Raw genomic sequence first — 25,776 nt, forward strand, 5'->3', positions numbered from 1 at the left:
GAAGGGGCGCACACCACTGGTGACAGGGAAAAGGACAGCGCAGGCTTTCTTGGTTAAACACCTCACATGGGGCTAGTGAGAGAGTTCTGCTCTTTGTATTTCTTTTCAGTCTGATCTAAAAAAACCCAAAATCTCAGCTTGTTGCTAGAAACCTGTCTTTCGTTATCATAACTATTGGCTCTCCCTTTTTTGTTGTTGTTAATCCTTCCTCATCTGAGGATATTTTCCCATTGACTTTTAGAGAGAGTGGAAGGGAGGTGGGAGGGAGGAAGGGGGGGGAGAGAGGGAGAGAGAGAGAGAGAGAGGTTGAACCGGGGCTCAAGAGCTGGGGATGGTTTGGCTCAGTGGATAGAGCGTCGGCCTGCGGACTGAAAGGTCCCAGGTTCGATTCCGGTCGGGGGCATGTACCTGGGTTTCGGGCATATCCCCAGTGGGGGATGTGCAGGAGGCAGCTGGTCGATGTTTCTCTCTCATCGATGTTTCTAACTCTCTATCTCTCTCCCTTCCTCTCTGTAAAAAATCAATAAAATATATTTAAAAAAAAAAAAAAAAGCCGGGGATCAAGCCTGCAACCAAGGTACAAGTCTTGACCAGAATCAAGCCCGAGACCCTTCAGTCCTGTGGCCGGCACTCTATCCACTGAGCCAAACCAGGTAGAGTGTGTCCCCCTTTTACACAGAGAAAGAACAAATCCATGCCTAGCACCTCCTGGTCAATAGGTCTCACGCTGGGATTAACATCACCATTTTCTGTGCTTTCCTTAGATTATGTTTTGGCCACTTTCTAGTTGTGGCAAGGACTCCGGCCTTCCCAGCGATGGTGCTGATGGGAGCTCCTTCCACAGTAAATGGGGTTGATAGGAGGAAAATGGACAGCAGAGCCAGGGGTGCAGAGTGAGTGATGGAACACGTGGCAGGGACATGATGGACTTCACGCAGTCCAGGCGTGACTGGAGGTGAGGAACTGCTGGCCGGACGACCTCCAGTTCGCCTCCAGTTGGGACAGTGGGGACGGCGTCTAACTAAGGTGGACACCACAGTAACAACACTGCCTGCACTGAGAACCTGCCACAGGCCAGCACTCGTTTTTCATTTCATCCTCACAACTAGTGAGGGGCAGGCGCCCTCGGCCTCATCCTGCTCATGAGAGAGGCGACAGGCTGGCCAAGGCCACCCAGAGCTGTCAGAGCCGGTTCAGAGCCAGCCCTGCTGGAGCCGAGCCCTTCTCTGCTCGCAGGGGCCTCTTTGCAACCAGTGCCGCAAGGAGACCCGTCCCGGGAGCCCGCGCTCCTGCATTTCCCTGGACTCTGGCGCCGCTGCTTGGGGCACGCCCCTAACCTGAGTCACAGGTTCCTCATCTGCCAAATGGGAACTGGCCACAAATATTAACTAAGACAGCACATGAGGGTGCCTAGCACATGGCAGGGGTCAAAGATACTTCCTTCACGGAAAAGACGTTTTTACTTAGTGGTATAAATAGAAACTCTTACCTACCTTCCCTCTCACTACTCCCCCAAACGAGGAACTCCCAAATACAGGGCTGTGAGGCAGAAGCGCATCTATGCGGCGGGATACGGTGTCGCTATTAACAAGAGCAGGTGGCCCTGGAGGGGTGGCGCGGTTGGTTGGAGCACTGTCCCTTCACCAAGGGGTTGTGGGTTCCACTCCTGGTCAGGCACATGCCTGTGGCAGGTTCAGGCTCAGGTGGGACACTTGCCGGAGGCTCCCAACCCATGCTCCTCCCGCTCTCCCTCTAAATAGCAACAAAACTGCCCCCTAGTTTGCTGGACAGAAATGGTGTCTCATGGTCGTCTTGTCTTCTCATTTGGTGGCTGCTTGTGAGGGTGACCCTTTCCCAAAGGTGATGGGCTCCTGGAGTTTCTGCTTTTGTGAGTTGCCTCTCTGTATTTACTTACCTGATGGGGTCTTGGGTTTGCACTTGAATCATGCACTAAAGAAACTGACGCTCAGGAGGAAAATGACCAAGTGAACACCCTGGCCAGGTAGCCACTCACCTGGAGGCGCTGACGTCCACAGGGTCTGGCCAGAGGGCGCTGGTGGTGGTGCCGAAGGCCAGGACGAACAGCTTCTCCTTGTGGCTCAGCTGCTCATCAATGAGGCTCTGGTGGACGGAAGCGTCAGAGGAGGGAGCCAGTTACTAATGGAAGGAGGGAGCCAGGCGTCTGGTTAAGCAGGATGGAGTAGAATCAGCAGTTTCACAGTCACCCAGGGATCCCGCCTACTTGACCAGGCAGGACAGACAGCTTCAGGGCCACTCCAGGGATTAACTGGAGAGGGCGGGGGAAGGGTCATTTTTCTGAGCACATGCGCAGCAGGAGCCAACGTGGGAACTGTGAAAGGGAGAGGGCACTGTGGGGAAGAAGGGAGAGGGCACTGTGGGGAAGAAGGGAGAGGGCACTGTGGGGAAGTCGGGGAAAGAACGGAGATGGCACAAGCCCGGAGGACCCCGGGAGGAGGGTGGGTAGTTGGCATGAACTCCTGCTCTTTCCCCAACCCAAGGAAATAGAGGAAAGCCTGACAAAGAGCCCGCCTGCGCCCTCCTTGGCGCCCACTTGAATCTCCTTTCAAGCGCACTATTGCCAGGGCAGAAACAGGATGTTGGGGAACCAGCGAGAACTGTGAGAAATATCAGCCCTGCTCTGTGAACCGTGATAGTTTTGCTCTGATTAAGGAAGGCACACTCTACCCTGGCTGGCAGTTCTCACTGGGGGCCGGGAGCTCACCCAGAGACGCAGCCCGTCATTTGGAGCTGCCTCTCTGCATGGAAAGACGGACAACTTTGTTGCAGACACCAGAATCGCCAGCCCTTTGAAGGTAAGTCCTGTGCTTACCGTAAACTGCGTGCCCATTTGGCACACCCTTTGCCTCCTTCCCCATGTAATCCTTGTCCTGCCCAATATAAGCAGCAGCTTACGGTGGGTGCAGAACAGACTTCCACGGCTGACCTGCTGCTCTCCCTGCGGCCGGCAGTGTTGGAATAAACGCTCACAGGATTCAATCCTGTCTCTGCTTCAATGGCTCAAGTAGTGACAGGCAGCCCAGACCCACTGATTGTCCGTTACATATTCTGGCGACCAGGAAGGGAGGTAAGCGAGGGGCTCCTGGGTGAATACCGGGAACCCCGCTTGCTGCCTGGACTGGGGGATCTAGGGCCAAGGCCTGGACCCTATTTGCAGCGCTGCCAGGAATTTTCCTGTTTTGAGTCCCGGCCACAGCCTCAGCAATCCCCGTCGTCTCGGCTAAGGCCTAGATGGGAGGAATCAGCGTGTTTGCAGGGCACGAGCAGCAGTGGCTGCCTCCTGCCTGGGCTCCTTGTGAGGAAGCATGTGCTGTGTGTGCTGTGTGTGTCATGGGAGGCGTTGTCCTGCCTCTCGCCTGGACTGAAGGCGTGCATCCACTGGGTGAGCCTGGTCAGCTCCGGATGCCCTTAGCCAGGTCCCTCTGCAACAAGAGGCACTGTTCTGCTTCAGGGGTTTTTTAAACGCCGGGCATTCTGTGGGGTCTGTGTCAATAGACCAGGACAAGGTGTGAAGCTCATGCCTGTGGGTTGGGCACGCCTGTAAACATTGTATGTAGGAGTGTCTCTGTTGACTGTTGCCTTGTGTCCCTGTTGTTTGGGTTAATTTGTTTAAGGATGGGGCACTTCCCACTTCGCTGGGGCCCCAGCTGCTCATGGCAGGGATTGCAGGAACTTCATGGCATCAGCCGCCAGAAACTCTTAGCGGCGGAGAGTTCTCGTCATTTGCTGTGCTGGGTTAGTGTGACATAAGATTCTAAGGCCGCTGTCCCAGGCCAGCCTTTTGAGAGTATTCATTTATTTACTGCACGGGTGTTTGCTCGCTTGTTTCTGTTGTTGTTTAAAGATCTCTTCTTATATGCAAGACTTCATGTTGTTACAGACAACTCAGAAAGAAAGATGTGGGAAATAACCCCCAACTCTTTCTCCTAGGAGATGCGGACGTGCCCTCCAGCAGCTGCAAAGGAGCAGTGGGGGCCACTCCCTGTCTGTAAAGCAGAATAAGCCCATGAGTTACCCGTTGTCAAAAAAACACCTTGGGTAATAATAATTGGCTTAAAATCTCAAAGCTGTTAAGACATATGTATGATCAAGCTTTCAGTGATAATTATATGTGCTAAACAGTTTTCCAAAGTCTTTGGTAACAGAACTTCAGAGTTTGCTGGGTTAAATAGTAAAAATTATTAAATATCTAGGTATTTTGAAATAACAGGATATTGAGTTTGCCTACTTTTGGATTTTTATTACAGAGAATATAGAAGATAGGTTTGAATCTATTAATGAATATGTCATGTATTTTATTTGAATTATATCTCTTTAAAATGTGAATGTATTGCTAATCTGAGAAATGTTAAATACTTACTTGTCACCTAAAAGTTAAGGTTTCTAAGAGTTAAAAATTCTAACTAATTGGAAAAAATTGTATGGTTTTAGTAATAGAAGGCTGAAGTATAAAGATGCATTTTTGAAAGGAAAAGGAAATTAAGTTGTTCTAAAGCTAAATGAATAAGGAGATTTGTGAAAATTATAGAAGGATTGTGAGGAGAAATCGTCAAAGGAAATTATAGGTAATCTGAATAGTTTAATTAGAAAGTGAACCTAAAGTAAGCTAATACAGAATTTGTTTATTCCTTTTCCAATCTGTTAAAAGGGAAAAAGTCTTTCCTGTATTTGCCTAGTGTGGGAACCATGCCAGAGACACCATATAGTCCAGACAACGCAGAGTGTGAAAGGCCTGTTGATAGCATGCTGGATGGCGAAGGCCACTCTGAACACCGGAATCTTTTTTTATATATAATATATTTTTTATTGATTTCAGATAGGAAGGGAGAGGGAGAGAGATAGAAACATCAATGAGAGGGAGTTATTGATCGGCTGCCTCCAGCACGCCCCCTACTGGGGATTGAGCCCGCAACCTGAGCATGTGCCCTTGACCAGAATTGAACCTGGGACCCTTCAGTCTGCAGGCCGATGCTCTATCCACTGAGCCAAGCCAGCTAGGGCTGAACCTGGGAACCTTAATCAGAATGTCCAAGGACTACACAGCTGCAAGGCCACAGCGATCTCACGGCACACTGTGCCCTTCTATAACGCAAATGACTGATGTCACCGTTGGCAACTGGCCTCTCTTGTCTAAGTGGCATAATACGTCACTGACCAGCCAGTGTGCTGCTGCTGCTTATGCTGCTGCGAGAGGAGTGCAGGAAAGGCTAGCGCGGGGAGGGCCAGAGAGTCAAGAGCGAGGGCCCCGGTGCCTCGGGTGGGCAGTGAGTCTAGGGGCAGCGTGCGCCGCTCAGATATTAGCTGTGGGCAGAGGCTGATGTTGCTTCGTAGGAAAGACGTAGACGTGTGGCTGCCTGCATGGGACTGTTGTGAAGAACTGTTTTATCTGATGGCGATGTGGCCACTGGCTTCTACAATAAAGACTCATTCTTTTTTCTTTTCTAAAAATATATTTTTATTGATTTCAGGGAGGAAGGGAGAGGGGAAGAGAGAAACATCAATAATGAGAGAGAATCATTGACCTGCTGCCTCCTACATGCCCCCTCCTGGGGACTGAGCCTGCAACTCAGGCATGTGCCCTTGACCAGAATCAAACCTGGGACCCTTTAGTCCACAGGCCGACGCTCTATCCACTGAGCCACACCCATTCTTATACACCCACAACTTCTCATGGCTTCTCCATCTAAGACCAGGCATCCAAGAAGGTCCAGCCCCTGGCAGAGGGGCCCAGACCCAACAGTTACTGTAGCGGGCAGGGTTCAAGAAGGAACTATGCCCCCACACTTGGCGTAGTCATTAGTAGGACTCAGAAGAATATTTAGAACTCAGAGCAGCTGGGAAGCAAAAGTTCTATAAATTACTGAAATAATTATACATTGTTATTTTAATCAGGTACTTAATTACTTTTAAAAAGTGATCTTAATTGTGGGAACTAAAGTTTTGCTTGCCTTTGTTTGTGTTTAATACCCTTTTGTCACTTTGAAAGAATAAACTTCTAATACTGTTCCATAATAATAATGATGATGATATATAATCTTTTGGTAAAATAAGTTTGACAACTCTCCCAGGGTTTTAATTTTAAGAAATAGGCCCTGGAATGCCTCAAGAACTTGCTTTTCTCTCTTTATGAAGGAAAATTTTATACTTCAGGTACATGGGAAGCTTTGTCAAATAAAGAAGCAACTATATTTATATATGCATATTATTAAAATAGATTCTGATATGCTTTCAGTTATAACTGATTGTTAGTTTTAATATTGTGGAATATTGTGTTTTTCAGAAAGAACAAGATTCCATGTCATTTGCATTATAATCAATCAGTAACCGTGTCATTTTAAATTTCTTCGTGTCATTTAGAGACAGTTGGTGTTTTATTATGGTGTGTTTGGAAAAATGTTACATCTTCTGAGGGATCCATGGAAAAGACTCTGACATTTTCATATCACCCCCCTTCAAACTGGATGAAAATTATCAGAACTCTATTAGAGTATCTGAATTTATAGAAATATTGGCAGGAAAAATCAGAAGAAACAAATAATTGACTATGGGACTGAATGAACTGAAAATAATTATATAGTTTTTGTAACTTTTGTTGAAAGTATTGCTGATTCTTGAACTTTTTTCCAGATATAGGAAGCATTTTTAAAGCAATTTGGTAAATTATATTTTTCTCCCTACCTGATCCCTCCGGAATTTGGTAATTCTTAATGAGTGAGTCATGGCAAAAGATTTCTTTGCATGAATTCAATAAGACCAGTTTCCAGTTATGGTTTTATTAAGAAGACTTTGGAATGTCATGTCTAACATACTGGACTCTGGTTATCACCAGGAAGCTTTAAGGAATGATGCTAACAAGAGCCCCTTGGAGATAAGCCTGGTACCCTGCTTGGTCACATGGTTCATGGCAGTCTTTCCAGGTAAGGAACAAAGGTTACTTTCCTGAGAGATGGCAAGGAAGGAACTTCAAGACATCATTGGGAACTTCAACTTGAATTCATCCAGGTGTACAGAGGTATTGCAGGAAAACCTAATAGCAGCTAGGTGTCTTAGGTTCTTTGCCCTGTGGGGCTAATTGAAGCTTGATCATGAGATTCCAGCAAAAAAAAAAAATATATATATATATATATATATATATATATATATATATATATATCCTAGCTGATCAACTGTTATTCTTATTGTGTTCATGCAAACAATCAGACCAAATTGCAACTAGACTTACTACAGTAAATAAATTGGTATTAATTTGGCTCTTTAATAAAAATGAGGGTGATTTTAGGGAGAATTATTAGAATTGAAATGTTTTTATCCTTCCACCAGGCCATTTGCCATAATTCTTGCTCTTCTAATTTTTGCCCAATAGTACTAAATTTTATAACACAGTTTATCTCTACCAGGTTACAAGCCCTACTTGTACTTAGAGGATACCACCTCTAGACACCATGCCACCTCCTTCCACGCCCAGGCCTCATCGTCCCTCTGACAGAGAGCAAGGATCTCTTGGCTCTGAAAGAAACCTCCGCCCCTCCTCAGCATGAAGTAGTTTCAGAAGAGACTCTACGCCCCTTTTCCATGAAAGAATTCAGAGCCAGGATCCTTGAGGGATGTGGTGGGCAGTTAGACATGAGCAGAGTAAGGACGATGGGCAAACTGGAGGAGAAATGGACGGACCCTGAGACATGCTTCTCACCACGCCAACTGCTCTGAAGCTGGCAATGGAGGAACTTATATGGAACGGACCTTTACATTTTGCCTGGTAGGAGTTGGGACACATTGCTAATATACAGAATTAATCTATTCATTTTAGGGAGAAAGTCATAGCTGCGGACCTTTATGCATTGGGACCCCCTGTCTGGGAAAAGGATGCCGGAATAGTTTCTCTAAAGGTGCTGCAGTCATTTCCTGTAGTGAATGTCTCACTTTTGCTGGGTGTTCTAGTTTTTGTCTTTAAATATCTAATAACTACAATGTGAGTGGTTCTCATAATTTCACCCTTCCTTACAGTAATGGACATACCAAGCTGCTAGCCTCTGGTTTCTGATATGTGGGGTGACTGTTATTCATATATCCCTGCCTGCAGCACCGGGGGCTTGTTCCTTAGGATGACTGACTGTCTTTGCCCCAGAAGCATCACAGGGTCGAACCAGAAGAGACCTTCCCAGGCCGTGGCAGCAGACTGCACCGATGATCTCCCCTGGGAGCCCTGCCGACTATGGCTCTGACCTCTTCGTTATGCTGGGAGTGGCAGCTCCCTCAATGCAGAAGTGGCCTGGCTGGCTTGTGGCAGGTAAAGCCCTGAATGCCACTCCAGGGCTGTGCGTGGCTGAATCGAGAGCTGGGCCAGGCCAGGGAGGCAGTGCTAGAGGATCGGGATGTAAAGGAATGTGCTGTTTTAATCTTTCTGACAATTCTCAATTAATAGAAAACAACCTTCAACAAATTAGGGAAACCATCTCCAAGGTAAACAACAAGAAGGGTTTTTGGGAACTGATTAGCCAACCTAATTTCCTGGCTACCCAGCCTGTCTGGGTCACAGGAATTCTTTTTAGTTTTCTCCTGTTTGTTTTTTGTAGTCTGACAGCCTGCTGCTGTATTCAATGTCTTCCTCTTTTGAGATCCTGCATTTGCTGTATTCCTTCCCCACAAACTGCTAAGGCAGGAGCAAATGCAGTCCAGCAGGATGAGATTTTTCATCTAAAACTAATCTCATAGACATGAGATGATGGAAACAGCAGTGGGGAAATGACAGGGGCAGCAACAGAATGTGAGGAACCAGCTAGAACTGGAAGAAATATTAATCCTGCTCTGTTAACCGTGATTGTTTTGTTCTGATTACAGAAGGCACATTCTACCCTGGCTGGCAGCCGCACTCAGGACCTGGGAGCTGACCTGGAGATGCAGCCCATCCCATCTGGAGCTGCCTGTCACCAGGGGAAGAAGAACAACTTTGCTGCAGAAACTAGAGCGCCAGCCCTTTGAAGGCCCAGCCCTCTGCCTACCTGCAAACCGCCCACATGGCATACCCTTTGCCTCCTTCCCCATGTAATCCTTGTCCTTCTACCCAGTATAAGCAGCCGGCTTATGGTGGATGCAGAGCAGATTTCTGTGGCTGACCTGCTGCTCTCCCTGCTGCAGGATTGGAATAAACGCTCATATGATTGAACCCTGTCTCTGCTTCATTGGCTCGAGTAGTGACAACAGCCTGGACCCGCTGATAGTCCGTTACATTACCACTAAACCTTATCTTCCCGTTCCTGCGTCCCTGGAATGCCTGCCTTGGGCTGCTGCCCACCTGGTCAGAAGTGTGGTGGGCTGTGTGTGTCTTGGCTACTGGTCTCAGTGTGCGCTGTGGTTGAACCCTTCACTGTGGCCTCGAGAGGGAGAAGGGAGACTGGGGGCAGTAATTTCCCTCCAAGCGTGTGAGTTGGAGATGGAGCAACAGGCACAACGCCAGCCTGTTTGGTTGATGTTAAGCTGTAGTTGGTGAACTTCCAAGAGTCAAATGTCTCCTCCCTCTCCCCTGAGCTGGGAATTTCACCTCTGCCACCAACACAAGCCTGTGCTGGCTGCTATAGACCAGGTCTTTGGACACAGCCCTGAGGACGCTGGAGGCCAGCCTGCACCCCGGAGACCAGCACAGGCCTGGGTGGCTGGCCCATGCTGGACTCTGGTCTTTGAACTGGCTCTTGCTGCTCAGGTCCCCGCAGAAAGCCGCTCCTTTCCCTCCACAGGTTGCTTTACAGAGACCTCAGAGGTCTGGTCTTTAAGAAAATATATATTTTTTATTGATTTCAGAGAGGAAAGTCTTTTCTATGCCAGACTTTATACCAAGCATGGAGCTTGAATGAAGCCCTGTCTTCCCCTGGCAGCCCTGTGAGGCCACTGTGGTCACCCCCATTTTACAGATGAGATAACCAAGGCGCAGGCGGATTAGTAATGCAGCACAGAGCCCGAGAGCGATGGGGGCTGAGGTCTGCTCCATGTAGAGCGCTCAGCCTCAGTTATGGGGGCGCCGGAGAGCGCAGGGCAGGCTGGGCGCCTGAGCGGGCTGGGCTCGCAGGGACCAGGTTGGGGAGAGAGGCAGGAGCGGGGCTGCTCTGGGGAGAAGCTAGGAGCTCACCCGCTCAGAGCGGGGCTCCTGAACTGTGTGCCAGCGAGGTGAGAGCTGCTCTTGGGGAAACAAATCACCTGCTTTTGCGAGAAACAAAGCCCGGCGCCCGCAGGGGCAGGGGCGAGGGCGCGTTACGGGCCTGCGCCCCGACTCACCGTGAGGTCGCGCTGGAAGGCTTCTCCCCGGGGGCCCCCGCCCAGGGCGGACGCGTCGATGAGGAGGCCGACGCGGGCCCCCTTGATGAGGCCGAATGCCTAAAACAAAGCGCGCGGGGTGAGCGGGAGGGGGTGGGGGGCGCTCTGCAGCCGGGGCCCCGCGGGCGGGCGGCTCCCAGGACCCTCCCCGCCTCCCGGGCTGCCACCTGCCCTGCGCCGGCTCCCAGGCGCCCGGGTGCGCAAGCTCCCAGGTCACCCCTCCGGCCGCCCTCTCCCCTCTGGCTCCGTCCTGGGCCGTGTGCTCTGAGCCCGTGGCCCCGCCCCGCCCCCTGGCCACGCGTGGAGCGCAGAGCAGGCTTCCCGTGCGCGGTCCCTCCTGCTCCCGGCCTCGCCCCCTGCCCCGCTCCCGCTGCTGCAGGACCCGTGACGCCCCTGCCCTCCACGTGCCCTCGGCTCCCTGAGCCCACAGACACCACCCGGAGGCGTTCAGCGCCCTCCTCCCCGAGCCCTGCCACCCGCCGGCCGGGGCCCAGCGCTGCCTCTGTCCTGGTTCAAGGACCTGCAGCCAAGACCGCCTCTGAAGACGGGGGTCTTCTGCCTCCGGTGCGGCTCTGATTGCCTCCCCGGGGGGGGGGGCGCAGCCCCCAGGACACCGGCTCCTGCTGCCTCCTCCCCGCCTTCCTGCCCAAATGCGGCCTGTGCTCCTCAGCACCCCCAGGCTCCCCCGCCCCCACTCCTCAACCCCCCCCCAGGCTCCCTCCCCACTCCTCACCCCCTAGGCTCTCCCCTCTACTCCTCATCCCCCAGGCTCCCCCCCCTCCTCACCCCCCAGGCTCTCCCCTCTACTCCTCACCCCCCAGGCTCCCCCCCCACTCCTCACCCCCCAGGCTCTCCCCTCTACTCCTCACCCCCCAGGCTCTCCCCTCTACTCCTCAGCCCCCAGGCTCTCCCCCCTACTCCTCAGCCCCTCCAGGCTCTCCCCCCAACTCTTCAGCCTCCGCCCCTCTCCCCCACTCCTCCGCCCCCACTCTCCGCCACAGCCACGTGTCCGAGGCGACAGCGATCTCGCTCTGGCCAAAGCCAACGGTCAGACCGAGTCCTCGGCGTCCTGGGGCCGCAAGTAGCAGAGGAGCGTCAGGAACCAGTGGGAGCAGAAGCAGCCCCGGCCCTCGGACCCGTGCTCTCCTGCTTTCTCCCGCCAGCGGGCTCTCCTCTCAGCCCAGGACTCGCCCTCGGGGCTGGGGAGCACCGCCGCCTGCAATGCCACCCAGGCTCCCCCTCCTCTGGGTCTGCACCCGGGAGCCAGCCTGGCTCTGCAGGGCGCGGACCTTCCTGTGGGAGAACAGGTCTGCGCCCTGGGGACACGAGCAGCTTCTCTGCCACCGCCCTGCCCATCCTGACAACCCCTCTCCTCCAGAAAGTGCCCAAGGCGACCGGAGCGGAGCGCCCGCTGGAGGCGCACAGGACCAGACGGTTGAGGCCAAGAACCCCGCCCCCCCCCCCCCCCCCGCCCCCACCGCCTGGGAGACAGCACTCAGCCACCCCCACCCCTGCCTGGGAGACAGCACTCAGTCCGTGGGTCACACCCGCCTCCCTTTGCTTCCCCATGCCCTGGTTTTCCCCAGGAATGAGCGCTAGTTCCAGTCCGATGCTCAACTGGACTTTAACTGATTTGCCCTCATGAAGGCTGGTGGGATCTGGGGCCCAGAGAAGGGCAAGGCAGGCTTTGGGCATGAGACCCTGGGGCGGTGGGTGGTGTGTGGTTTTCAGGGACCCCGAGCATGCACAGGGCCCAGGTGGGTATCTCAGCCCTGGGCATAGGATTGGTCTGCCCTGGCCCAGCACGCCACTCTAGCTGGTGAGCGTCTCCCCAGACCGGGGAACAGCTTCCCTGAGAATAAAACCACCGAGGAGACACAGGGGCGCGTGGTTTGAGCCTGGACACAGCTGCGTGGTGTTCAGTTTGTGAGGGGCAGGCATTTCTTCTGTAGCTGAAGACACTCCGGTCGGAAGTCTATGATGGGCACTTGAGAGGGCTCTGCCCTGCAGAGGGGATGGTGAGAGGGGCCAGGCATGAACCCCACCGTGTTACCTTTCTGCTGTTTTCCGAGAGCCACTGGATTCTCTGCTGATAGAGCCCAATCATTCTGTCAAAACACCAGAAAGAGTCGTCACCCGAGGTCAGCCCTGTCACCAGCCACAGCCACCTCCCTGGAAGGAGAGTGTGGGTGGATGGCTTTGCCATGTGTCTAAGGGGTGGGGACTAGAGGCAAGATGCAGCGGAGAGAGTGGGGGTATGAGAGGGACGGAGGCAGGCCTGTGGAGGCAGGAAGCACTCCTGCCTCTCACACCCTCCTCTCCGAGAGACTCCGGGCCCTGGGGCCCTGGGGACGAGCAGAAAGGCTCCCTGGCCACCAGCAGCACCTGCCTGGCTACTGCGCACACTTAGCGTCCAACACGCAGCAAACCACCCCGATGGCTGTTGGGGGACCAGCAGGTCACCAACGCTCCGCGTACAGGCTCCGTCACTGGACTTTAACTGATTTGCCCTCATGAAGGCTGGTGGGATCGGAGGGGTCCAGAGAAGGGCAAGGCAGGCTTTGGGCATGAGACCCTGGGGCGGTGGGTGGAGTGTGGTTTTCCGACCCGAACATGTACAGGGCCCAGGTGGGGAGCTGTCAGTGAGGTGCTTGCTGGCGCCCCATCCCCCGCAGTCTCCTAGCGGAGTGGCCTGGCAGCTTTGGTAACCGCTCCAGCCCCGCATCACCTCCAACACGAAGATGATACCGGGACTCCATTCAAGTCAATTTCCCAAAAGTCAACTTGGAAATGAAAGCCAATCCCTTGAAATTTACCAAATGACCAATGGACTGAATGGGCTCGGACATTACGTCAAATGCTCTGTTTACAATGAAAACCAACCAACCAACCAACCAACATGTTCTTTAAAACCTGTTTCAACCCTCCAACTCAAAAATTGCTATGAAAGTTGTAGTCCAACTGGTTTGATAAATCTGACAAATTGGCCGTGTAGCAGCGGACTTTTAGTGAACTTCAGAGGAACTTCTAAGCCGCGGGGCCTGGACAGAGCCAAGGACGCAGCCCTGGGGGGGTGGGGGGGACGGGCGCGTGAGTGAGTGTGAGCGATGGATCATCATCCCCGCTTTGCGGGGAGCCTCGGGACAACGGGAACGGGGCGCAGAGCCGGATGGCGCGGTCTGTGCGCCCGGCCTGGAGGGGCTGCCACTGCGACAGCATCTGGGAAAGGCTGAGCCCCGCCCTCGGTCACGAGGTGCCCCTGAGCGCGACCAGCAGATGAGGCTGGGTTTTGTGTGTCTCTCCAAAGGGAGCATCCATGTTCGAAGGCTGAGGAAACGGAGGCGGGCCAACCTCCTTATTTGAGAAAAAACGAAACGGGCTAGAGCGGGAAGAGACCGGCCCCAAGTGCCAGAGAGGCCGCCCTGGGCAAATGGGGGGTGGCGGGGGTGGGGGTGGGGGGGGAGGGGCAGGTCCTGAGCGCGGGGCACTCACTCCGAGAGCTTCGACTCCAAGCGGCGGGCGGCCGGGGCGGGGGCGGGCGTGCTCGCGGCGCTGCCGGCCTCCTCCCTGCGGAGCAAAGGCGGTGAAGGGCCCGGGCCGGGCAGCATCCCCCGGCGGGGCGGGCGGGCGGGCGGGCGGCAGACTTACAGCTCCGGTGCCTGGCCGGCCGGGTCGGCCAAGCTGAGCTTCTCCAGCTGCACGCGGTGCGCCGACAGCCAGGCTCGCGCGTCGTCCCCCGCGGGAGGCTGGGCCTCGGCTCCCCGCAGCCTCTGCGGGAGGGAAGCGGAGTGCACAGCGAGCCGGTGGCGGGCCGGCTGCGGCCCGGGGCTCGCTCCTCCGCACGGATCCGGCGGCCAGCTCTGCCGCGTCCTCGGAGCAGTCCGTGCGGGGCGCTGCGGGCGGACGGGGGCGCCGGGCAGGGCCGCTCCCCTCCCTCTCCTCGCCCCTCCCCGTGGCTGGACCCCGAGGGGCCGCTCTCACCAGGCCTCCTTGGGGTGCGCGGGACACCCCGCCAGACCCCAGGGCACGCAGCCCCCTGAGCAGCTGGCGCGGAAGGCCTGGACTTGGGCAAGGGCGCCAGGTTCCCACCTTTTGTCCGGTTTCCAGCTCAGGACCAACGAGAGAGTCCCACAGGCTCGCCACCTGCCCGCGGCTCCCTCCGGGCCCACAGCCGCAGGGGAGGAACCCTCTAGCCCGAGAATGTAACCCGGGACACCTGGGACCCCCACCGCGAGGCTCAGCAGGCGGCGGGCCTGGCGGTGGAGCGGAAGCCCTCCGGTGGGCAGGCAGCTTTGGTGCCGCTTTCTGGGCGCCAGCGCCCCAGGCTGAGCTGCCCGGACTGCCCCCCTTCCAGAGGCGGTGCCCCTTCCCTTCCCCGGGTGCTGTGAGCCCCACTCCGAACCAGGCACCATTCCTGGCGCTAGAGCTACAACGACCAAGGTGCTAAAACAAGAGGGAGCCCTAGCCGGTGTAGCTCAGTGGATAGAGCATCGGCCTGCTGCCCAAAGGGTCCCGCGTTAGACTCCGGGTCAAGGGCGTGCACCTCAGTTGCAGGCTCCTCCCCGGCTGGGCCCTGTGGGGCGCCTGCAGGAGGCAGCCAATCCATTTGTTTCTCTCACATTGATATTTCTCTCTCTCTTTCCCTCTCTCTTCCACTCTCTCTAAAAGTCAATGGAAAAATATCCACAGGTGAGAACTTAAAAAATCCTATCTAATAATAGACAAACACGGCAATTGACCATACCTTAGCTAGGTCTCCCATAGGCTAATCAGTGAGATATGCAAATTAACCACCAACAAAGATGGCAGTTAATTTGCATACGTAGGCGTGAAATGGTGAGCCAAGACTGAAGGCGGCTCCAGCCGGAGCGAAGGCCTGGGTCCCCGGTACCGGAGGAAAACCGGTGCCAGCAGCCAGGGGAAGGGAAGGCCTGTTGCACGAATCTTTTTGTGCAACAGGCCTCTAGTAATAGATAAAACAAGATGGAAATGTTCTCGCCTTCTTGGAGCTTACATTCTCGAGCAGCGATGGCGAACCTACGACACGCGTGTCAGCGGTGACACGCGAACTCATTTTTTTGGTTGATTTTTCTTCGTTAAATGGCATTTAAATATATGAAATAAATACCAAAAATATAAGTCTTTGTTTTACTCTGGTTGCAAATATCAGAAAATTTCTATATGTGACACGGCACCAGAGTTAAGTTAGGGTTTTTCAAAATGCGGACACGCCGAGCTCAAAAGGTTCGCCGTCACTGCCCTAGTGTGTGTGGATGGACAGTAAGGAAGAAACGAAGTCAGTGAACAGAAAGGAACTGTTCTATTAAGAAGACGGAGCAGGGAAATGTAATAGAAAATGACTAGGGTGGGGATGGGGGGTCGCGTTAGCCTGGGTCAGGATTTGAGGCTAAGAAGAGCCAGCCCTGTGCATAGCTTGGAGCACACCCTCCCGTCAGGGGCATGAAGGGAGGGGTCAGAGGGTCTGAAGAACGGAAAGGTGCCCACTGTGGTTGGAGTGGAGAAAGTACAGGGCGGCACGACGAGAAAAGGCTGGGAAGGCGTGCTAGGCCTGCGCCAGGCAGGGGTTTGCAAGAGCTTCCGGCACAATCACTGCTGTCCATGTGATGGATTGACCTTAAATGTTACCAGAGTTGCCACGACTCTCTTAGGGTACAGAATGGCATCATTTGCTAATTTCCTTTTGAAACAGAGAGAAAGCAGGCCTCACACACAAAACTTAAGTCGAAATACTATCTTCCCACGCCGAGGGAAACCACCCCCAGCAGCTGATGACTGCAGAATGGGCCTGAGCACCATTTAACCCACTGGCACCCCAGCCTAGACTCAAAGATGGCTTCACCTGCGCCTGGGCACCTGCCTGAACCCTAAGTGGTTCCCTCGGGGCTTGAATACACAGGCTCTCATTGCAGCGGTGAGTGGTGGACGGGGATGGAGGCGACCTGCTGTGGCTGACTGAGCTGCACTGCATAGGACAGGGGGCACGGGAAGAGGAAGAGGGTGGCTGAGGAGAAAGGGGCATGGCACTGTTTAATATTTCAAGTCCACTTGCTTATGACTCAGAGGAAGTTTTGATCTAAGAGGGAAGCATTCATTTCGGGAGCGCGACGGGACGCTGTCATTGGTCAGCAGCAGCTCAGCTGATGGTGGGCACTGCTGGGCCTACGGGTAAACGTGGGGAAGCAGCTACAGCGAGAGGGCCTTTAGCCTGGAAATACAAGGCTTCCTGAGGACGCACCGAGAGTGTTCGGCCGGGGCAAGAGGACTCTTTGCTCATTGCATAGCCCTCCAGAGACCTCAGGCATTAGCTCCCGCCATGGTGCGATGGCTCTTTACCAGGAGGGGTAAAACCATGCAGCAGCCCCGAGAAGGAGGTGATCTTGCCCCCAACACAGTGCCATCACTGCCCAGCAACATGCTCTGACACCAGGAAACTTTCCCTTTGCCCTGGCGGCAGGACAGCAGCTCTTCCGAGAACCCACTCTTCAGCTCGGAGGGTGCATCTCCGCTGAATTTGGACTTTATTTCCCTTACATTCCTCTTGCCTGAAACAATTGTAACTTCATTCAAAGTATGTTATTTCTTTATTGGCTTATTAGGAGACTAGAAGCCTGTGCCCTCTTGCAATCCAGGACCCCTCGGGGGATGTCAGACTGCTGGTTTCGGCCCGATCCCCACAGGCCAGGCCAAGGGACCCCACTGGTGCACAAATCCATGCACCGGGCCTCTAGTATGCATATAAGATTTTTGGTTAATCTCTTCCTTTCCCACCCCCCCTTCCCTCTGAGATTCATTAGTCTGTTCCATGTTTCCATGCCTGTGCATTGAACATCTTCCCCCTGGTGGTCAGTGTGCATCATAGCTACCAGTCGAACAGTCAAACGGTGGCTTAGGCTTTTATTTATATAGATATTATCTTGTTGCTATTGGCCTGTGGAACTGTTATAATTCCCTCAATGAACCTGTGTTAAATACATTACTGGCAAAGACAACCTGTTTCATAGCATCAATTTGCTGCCCAAACAATGGGGTTCTCCACTTGCTAGCTTTGCGACGCTGAGCAAGTCTCTTTCTTCACCATTAAAATGGGCATGGTGAGGCTATGGTACAGAACACGTGCTTCTGCAAAAATAGTTCTCAGTAACAGGAAAGGTAACCATAAAAGGAAGATAATGACAGTATAATGCTACTACATGTTCCAGCAAGGTAGTATTGTGTCTTAAGTTTTGTGCCTGAGGCCTGCTTTCTCTCCGTTTCAAGAGGAAATTAGAAAATGTTAAAGAAGTGTGAAAAATACTGGTAATTAAAGCAAATACTTAAATAGCACTTATTAGGTGTCAAACACTTTCCAAGCAAGGATTCCAATGGAATAGAATAGCTCAAGCCATGCTGTAACCACAATATATTGTCTTTAAACTAGCACCAAACTGTGACTACCTCATTAAGAATTGAGAGAGAAGGGACTGAAAAGATAACTTTCTCATTATGTGATTTTATGCTAATTAATGCCCTGCCCTTAAGCACTGCCTAAAATCCTCCTCCTATTCCCACTTAGGAAAGCACTGCCACTCTCCTCATCTGAACACTAGATGGCGCCCTTCTCCTCTTTCAGGACTCATCCATCTCTGGCCCAGGACACTGAGCATAGCAGAAGCAATTTCCCTTCCATTTTACTTGCATTTGAAATGATCCATCATGTTTTGGACACTGATTTTGTATTATTAATACTTGAAGGTTAGATTAAAAATGGTGGCAGAGTAAGTGAAAGCTACACTGACAAACTGGAAATACAACTAAAACAGAAAAAAAGACCCTGAAAAATCATCTGAAGGCTAGCTGGAGAGAACCCTGATAACCAAGGACTGAAAGTGGAGACTGCATAGAGTCTGGTAGGAAGTGTGGAGATGCAGAAGGGGTGGCTGGGTTCCCACAGACAGCAGCGGAAGGTCTGGAGGGATATCTCAGCTGTGGGGGTTACTCACTGAGAACTCTGGGGTCTAAACCCCAATCTGGGCCCCAGCCCAGAGCACCAGAACTGAGAAAGGTGCCCACAGGACATGTGGCTGTGAGAAGCAGCAAGGTTGCTGTTTGTCAGCCAGAGATGGCTGGAAATGCAGGCACCCTCTTAAAGGGCCAATGCACAAAATTTCGTGTGCAGCCACTCACCTTGGGTCTGGAAGAGGGAGGTTAGAGGGGGCTGGAACTGTATGAGGAGAGTCCAGGGTTGGGGGCTCAGGGGTTGGAGCTTGGAGGGCAGCCATCACAGTTTTGTGTGCTGGGTCATTCCCTCATGCTGCGGCGGTTATTTTTCTCTGCAGACCTTTGCTACCCAGGCGGTTTATGCCTGGGGGAAGGCAGTTGCCCCACCTTGTTAGAAGACCTCTTATCCCACCTTGTGGTCGACAGCTTGAAGCGGTGGATCTCTGGAGGCTTTGAGTCTTAGCCTGATCCCCTTCTGGGCCTGGGGCTGGCAAAGCAGACCCTGGTTGGTGCACATCTTAGTCCTTTCCAAAGTCACCCAGTCCAAGCAGAGGGAGACACAAGTTGAGGATCACTAATAGCTCCAAACAGGGTACTAAGGGCCAGTCACAAACAGCATCTGACATTGTCCTACACTACAGATTGGGAGTTGTAGCAGATCTACCTAATACATAGACACAAACACAAACAGGCAGCCAAAATGGGGAGATAAAAAAAAAATGAGCCCCAAATGAAATAACAAGAGAATTCTCCAGAAGGAGAGCTAAACAAAATAGAGATAAGAAATTTATCAGACACAGAGTTCAGAATAATGATGGCAAAGATGCTTAACAGAATAAGAAAAAATATAATAACTATGAAAAAAGAACAGTTGAAAATAAAGAATGACATAGCACCAATAAAGAACAGGTTGGCCTTAGCCGGTTTGGCTCCATGGATATAGCATCAGCCTACAGACCAAAGGGTCCAGGGTTTGGTTCTGGTCAAGGTCACATACCATGGTTACAGTCTCCTCCCTGGCCCGGGCCCTGGTTGGGGCTTGTGCAGGAGACAACCAATTGATGTGCTTCTCTCATTCTCTCACAGCAATGTTTCTCTCTGTCTATCCCTCTCCTATTCTCCCTAAAAAAAAAAAAAAAAAAAAAAAAAAAAGGAAAAATATCCTTGGGTGAGGATTAACAAAAAATAAATAAACAAACAAAAAACACATTGGAAGGAATACTCAGCAGATTAGGGGAGGCTGAGGACTGGATCAGTGAATTAGAAGACAGGGCAGAAAAACAATCACTCAATCAGATAACCAAAATGAAAAAAATATTAAAAACAGAACAGCTTAAGGGAGCTGTGGGACAACATGAAACATAACAATTCCTGCATAACAGTAGTGCTAGAAGGAGAAGAAAGTTGAGCAAGGAATTGAGAATATTTTTGAAGAAATAATGGCCAAAAACTTCCCTAACCTGTGAAAGAAAAAGTTATAAAAGTTCAGAGGCAAAGAGAGTCCCAAGCAAGAAAAACCCGAAAACAGGCCCACACTCAGAAACATCATAATTAAAATGTCAAAAATTAAAGACAGAGAGAGAATCTTAAAGGCAGCAAGAGAAAAGTAAACTGTTACCTACAAAGGAGCTCCCATAAGGCTGACACCTGATTTTTCATCAGAAACTTCACAGGCCAGAAGAGAATGGCATGGAGTATTCAAGGCAATGGAAAACAAGGATCTGAAACCAACCTATATACAGTAGATCCTTAGGTTACGTCAGAGATCCATTCCTACTGTGAGACATAATGCGATTTTCACCATAAGTCAGAACCCACCTACATAAGCACCTATGTCACTCACATGAACACATACACAGCAGTAATGAAATGAAACAGTAAAAAAAATTTTTTAAAGATAATTCCTGGCCTTTACTTTTGGTAACTAAGTAATAACAAACATAAAGCACATATATACATACATTGAAATGACAGAACTTTTTTTTTTTTATAAATACTGTAAGTGGGAAATGGCGACGTAACCATGAAACAACGTACGTGGAGTCCGACGTAACCCGAGGACTGCCTGTATATAAAAACCCAGGGACCCTTACAGCGGAACGACCAGGGCAACCAGAACGACCAGTGGCTATGACACACACTATGGCAGCCAACCAGCCTGATCCAGGCTGGATCGCCCCCAACACCTCCATCACGGCAGGGCCAGCCGGCCAATCGCCTTGGCTGGCAGAAATGTGGGGTCCAGGGACCTTGGAGGTGCTCGGTCTCTGGCAACTGCACAAGCAAAACTCTCCTTTGGCGGAAGTGGACCTGGGATCAGGGCACCAGAGTCGGGGATGGGATGGGAGGCTTTCCTGGTGGCCACAGCAGTGCCTGCGGCTACGCACAGCACCAGGGCATCCGGTCCCAGCTGGAGCAGCGGCAGGAATAGGGGCCACGGGACACAGGCATAAAGGAGCCGGAGGCCCGAGGCCCGAGGCCCGACCTGGGCTCTTACCCCACCTGCTGGGCCCAGCAGCACCAGCAGGTGGGCCATGGCGTGAGGGGAAGCAAGCCAGGAGGGCAAGGCCCAGCACCAGCCAGAGCCGGAGCAGCATCGGGGGTTGGGCAGAGCTGGAAACCCTGGGGGAGTGGATGGGGCTGCAGCCCTCGCCTTTTCGGCCTTGGCCTTAGAATTCTGCAGGCAACCAGTGTACTGGCTACCAGTGCACCAGAGGTCAGCTCTGCTTCAAGAGGGAGGATGTGGCGGAAAGTGGCAAGGCCACAGGAGGGATGGGAAATGTGGCCATCTTTGGGAAACACAGCTGCAAGGGTCTTCAGTAACTATGAGCAGATAATCTTTGGTCTCCGTTCTACAGAAGAGGAAGCTGAGACTCAAGGGAGCCTTCTGCAACACCTCACCCACTTCTCAGACCTGACCCTGTGCAGCATTGTTTTCGTTGACAGTAGAGGATCCAAAATGTTTTTAGATCTTTGCCATTTTAGGCAGGAAGGAATTCAGCACAGGGAACTGGTGCTTGGGAAATCGTCGGAAAGCTGGAGGACTGTTATTAGGCTGGGCCCCCAGGAAAGACTCCCTGCCCAGCGGGAGGAGCTGCTCCCTCAGCCACACTGACTTCTAGGACACTCTGGCACAGCTGTGACCCGGGGATCAGGAAACGGCTGCCCCCGCAAGTGCCTTCCAGCGCCCACAAAACAGGTCACTGGGCACTGTCTCTGCCACAGCTTACTGTGCACAGCCTGGATTCGCTGCAGAAAACCTCCACGTGTCTGCAAACATGGTCACAGCAGCAAACTGCGGGAAGATGCCTCTGCCCCACTTCTGCCTTCAAAATATTGTGCAAGCGCATCCAATTGGCAGAGACGAATTCATACCCAGAAACCTAGCTGCAAAGGTGTTTGGCCAATTTCAGACTTTCGTCTAGGAGTGAGATCTTGCCAATGTACCTCATGAGCCTGGTATTGATAAAAGTGGGGCCCGGCTGGTGGGGCTCAGTGGTTGAGCATCCATCTATGAACCAGAAGGTCACAATATGATTCCCGGTCAGGTTTCGGGCTTGATCCTCAGTAGGGGTGTGCAGGAGGAAGCTGATCAATGATTCTCATCATTGATGTTTCTATCTATCTCTCCCTCTCCCTTCCTCTGAAATCAATAAATATTTTTTTAAAAAATGGGGTCATGCTGTATGTATGTGTTACAACGAGTTTTTCACTTCGTAAATCACTAATGTCTTTCCTGTTAAACCATACCTATAGAACATTATTGTTTATCATTCATTTTAATTGGTCTCAGAGAGAAGAAGGGAGAGAGAGAAACATTGTTCCGTTGTTTCCTGCACTCACTGGGATGGGTATTATATCTGCAACCTGGGCATGTGCCCTGACTGGCAATCGATCCACCACTTTCTGGTGTATGGGACGATGCTATGCTGGTAACCTGACCCCAAATTCCAGGCTCCAGAACTGTGAGAAAAATACATTTCTGTTGTTTAAGCCACAGAAATTTATGATATTTTGTTATGGCTGAGCTGATTAATTCTAAATAATAAAAGCCCAGCAACTGAATGGCAGAACAACTAGAATGACCAGAACAACCGTGGTCCCTCACCCGGCTGGCCCTGCTCTTGATTGGCCCCCATCGGTGTGGGCCAACTGGACCCCACCAATGCACGAATTTGTGCAACGGGCCTCTAGTGTTACTATATCCAGCAAGGCTATCATTCAAAATAGATGGTGAAATAAAGAGCTTCCAGACTAAGAAGTCTAAAAGAGTTTATCACCACCAAACCAGCACTTCAAGAAATGCTAAATGGACTGGTGTAATGAGAAGAAGAAAGAGAGAGAAACATAGGCATACAGAATTAAAATGGCAATAAATAAGTACCTATCAATAATAACCTTAAATGTAAACGGATTAAATGCTTCAATCAAAAGACACAGGGTAGCTGAATGGATACAAAACATGACCCAATTATATGATATGTACAAGAGACCCACATCAGAACAAAAGACTCACACAGGATGAGAGGGAATGGATGGAAAAAAAATTTTCATGCCAATGGAAAGGATAAGAAAGCTGGAGTAGCAATACTCATATCTGACAAAATAGACTTCATAATGAAGGCCATCACAAGAGACAACAAAGATCACTACATACTACTAAAGGGATCGATCCAATAAGAGGATATAACCCTAGTAAACATATATGCACCCAATACAAAATATATTTTAAAACTTCTGGAGGAGTTTAAGAGAGAGATCAACAGCAATACAGTTGTAGTAGAGGACTTTAACACCCCTGCTGACTTCACTGGATAGATCTTCCAGACAAAAAAATTAAGAAGGAAAAAGTGTCTTTAAATGACACCCTGGATCAGATGGATTTAGTTGACATTTATAGAACATCTCACCCCAAAGCTGCAGGGTATACATTCTTCTCAAGTGCACATGGGTCATTCTCAAAGATACACCACACGTTAGGACACAAAACAACTTCAAGAAGATTGAAATCATACCAAGCATCTTCTCAGATCAGAGTGGAATAAAATTAAAAATCAACTACAATTAAAAACCCCTAAAAACATTCAAACACATTGAGGCTAAATAGCATGTTATTAAACAATGAATGAGTTACCAATGAGATCAAGAAAGAAATTTTAAAAACTTCCTGGAAACAATTAAAATGAACACACAACAACCCAAAATCTCTGGGACACAACTAAAGCAGTCCTGAGAGGGAAGTTCATAGCACTACAGGCCCAGCTCTAAAAATAACTTATCCAACCCTACAACTTAAAGAATTAGAAAGAGAACAGCAAGAAAAGCCCAGAGTAAGTAGAAGGAAGAAAATAATAAAGATTAGAGTGAAATAAATTGATTGACAGGAAGTAACCAATCAATGATTCTCTCTCATCATTGATGTTTCTATCTATCTCTCCCTCTCCCTCTTTGAAATCAACAAAAAATATATTTAAAAAATAATAAAAATTTTAGAAAACCAATGAAACCTAGAGCTGATCTTTGAAACTATAAACAAGATTGATGAACTATTAGCCAGACTCTCAAGAAACAAAGAGAGAGGACCCAAATAAATAAAATCAGAAACGAAAGCAGAGAAATAACAACTGACACCACAGGAACACAAAGGATAATAAGAAAATACTATGAATAACTACAGTAGGTCCTTGGGTTACGTCGGAGATCAGTTCCTACGGTGCGATGCAACGTGATTTTCACTGTAAATCAGAACCCACCTACATAGGCACCTACGTCTCTCACATAAAGCACATACACATGAAGCAGTAATGAAGTGAAACAGTGAAAAAAATTAAAAGAAAGATAACAATTCTTGACTTTTACTTGTGGTAAATAAATAATAAAAAACATAAAGCACATATATCAAAATGATGGAACTTTTATCTTTTATAAATAAACTAGAGGCCCGGTGCACAAAAATTTGTGCACTCGGGGGGGGGGGGATCCCCTCAGCTGGGCCTATGCCCTCTTGCAGTCTGGGACCCCTTGGAGGATGTCTACCTCTGGCTTAGGCCCACTCCCTGGGGCATCGGGCCCAAGCTGGCAGTCAGACATCCCTCTGGTAGCCCAGCAGCCCTCGGGGGATGTCCACTTGCCAGCAGGGAGCAGACCTAAGCTGCAGTCGGACATCCTTAGCGCTGCTGAGGAGGCGGGAGAGGCTCCCGCCACCACCACTGTGCTGGCAGCCATCAGCCTGACTTATGGCTGAGCAGAGCTCCCCCTGTGGGAGCGCACTGACCACCAGGGGGAAGCTCCTGCATTGAGCATCTGCCCCTGGTGGTCAGTGTGTGTCATAGTGACCAGTCATTCCCAGTCGTTCTGCTGTTAGGGTCAATTTGCATATTACCCTTTTATTATATAGAATAGAGGCCTGGTGCATGGGTGGGGGCTGACTGGTTTGCCCTGAAGGGTGTCCTGGATCAGGGTGGGAGTCCCGCTGAGGTACCTGGCCAGCCTGGGTGAAGGGCTGATGGCTGTCTGCAGGCTGGTCAAGCCCCCCAGTGGGGACCCTCACCCCATGGGGGTTTGGCCAGCCTGGATGAGGGGCTGAGGGCCGTTTTCAGACTGGCCAAGTCCCCCGGTGACCGAAGCTCCCAGCCTTTCTTTTTTTTGTTTTTTTTTCATTCACTCCAGCTCCGTGGCCATGGCGACTGGAAGCAGGTATCTGGGGTTTATTTACCTTCTATAATTGAAACTTTGTTGCCTTGAGAGGAGGCAGCAGTGGCCGGGAAGCTTGGCTTCTTCCATCATTGGGGAAACCAAGCCTCCTGCTTGCTCCAGCTCCGTGGCTTCTGGCCACCATCTTGGTTGGGTTAATTTGCATATAGTCGCTCTGATTGGCTGGTGGGTGTGGCTTAAGGTGTAGCAAAGGTACGGTCAATTTGCATGTTTGTCTTTTATTAGTGTAGATGGGAGATGGTGACATAACCACGAAATGACATACGTCGAGTCCGATGTAACCTGAGGACTGCCTGTATATGCCAACAAGCTGGACAATGTGGATAAAAAGGACAAATTCCTAGAAAAACAATCTTCCTAAACAGAATCAGTAAGAATCAGAAAACCTGACTAGGCCTATAACTACTGATGAAGTTGAAGCACTAATGAAAAACAACAACCCAGCAAACAAAAGCCCTGGTCCGGATGGCTTCACAGGGGTTTTACCAAACATTCAAAGAAGAACCAATACCTATACTTATCAAATTATTCCAAAAAATCCAAGAGGAAGAAACACTTCCAACTTCTTTTCATGAGGACAGCATTAACCTAACACAAAACTAGAACAAGACACTACAAAGAAAGAAAATTACAGGCCAATATTCCTGATGAACATGGATATTAAAATCCTCAACAACATATTAGCAAATCAGATGCAGCAATATATTAAAAAGATCATAC

At 50.9% G+C, this 25,776-nt stretch overlaps 1 protein-coding gene across 1 annotated transcript in view; it reads right to left on the reverse strand.

Moving 5' to 3' along the window:
* VWA3A (von Willebrand factor A domain containing 3A) overlaps positions 1-25,776 on the reverse strand; it is a 69,019-nt gene that overhangs the window by 28,852 nt on the left and 14,391 nt on the right. The window contains exons 3-7 of the mRNA XM_036311076.1: positions 13,993-14,114; positions 13,837-13,911; positions 12,398-12,452; positions 10,306-10,404; positions 2,015-2,121 (exon numbers count right to left, since the gene is read on the reverse strand). Of these exons, the coding sequence (XP_036166969.1) occupies positions 2,015-2,121; positions 10,306-10,404; positions 12,398-12,452; positions 13,837-13,911; positions 13,993-14,114 (458 nt within the window). The remainder of the gene's footprint in view (positions 1-2,014; positions 2,122-10,305; positions 10,405-12,397; positions 12,453-13,836; positions 13,912-13,992; positions 14,115-25,776) is intronic.

This window comes from Myotis myotis, unplaced genomic scaffold (genome assembly GCF_014108235.1).
Source record: "Myotis myotis isolate mMyoMyo1 unplaced genomic scaffold, mMyoMyo1.p scaffold_m19_p_5, whole genome shotgun sequence".
NCBI lineage: Eukaryota > Metazoa > Chordata > Mammalia > Chiroptera > Vespertilionidae > Myotis > Myotis myotis.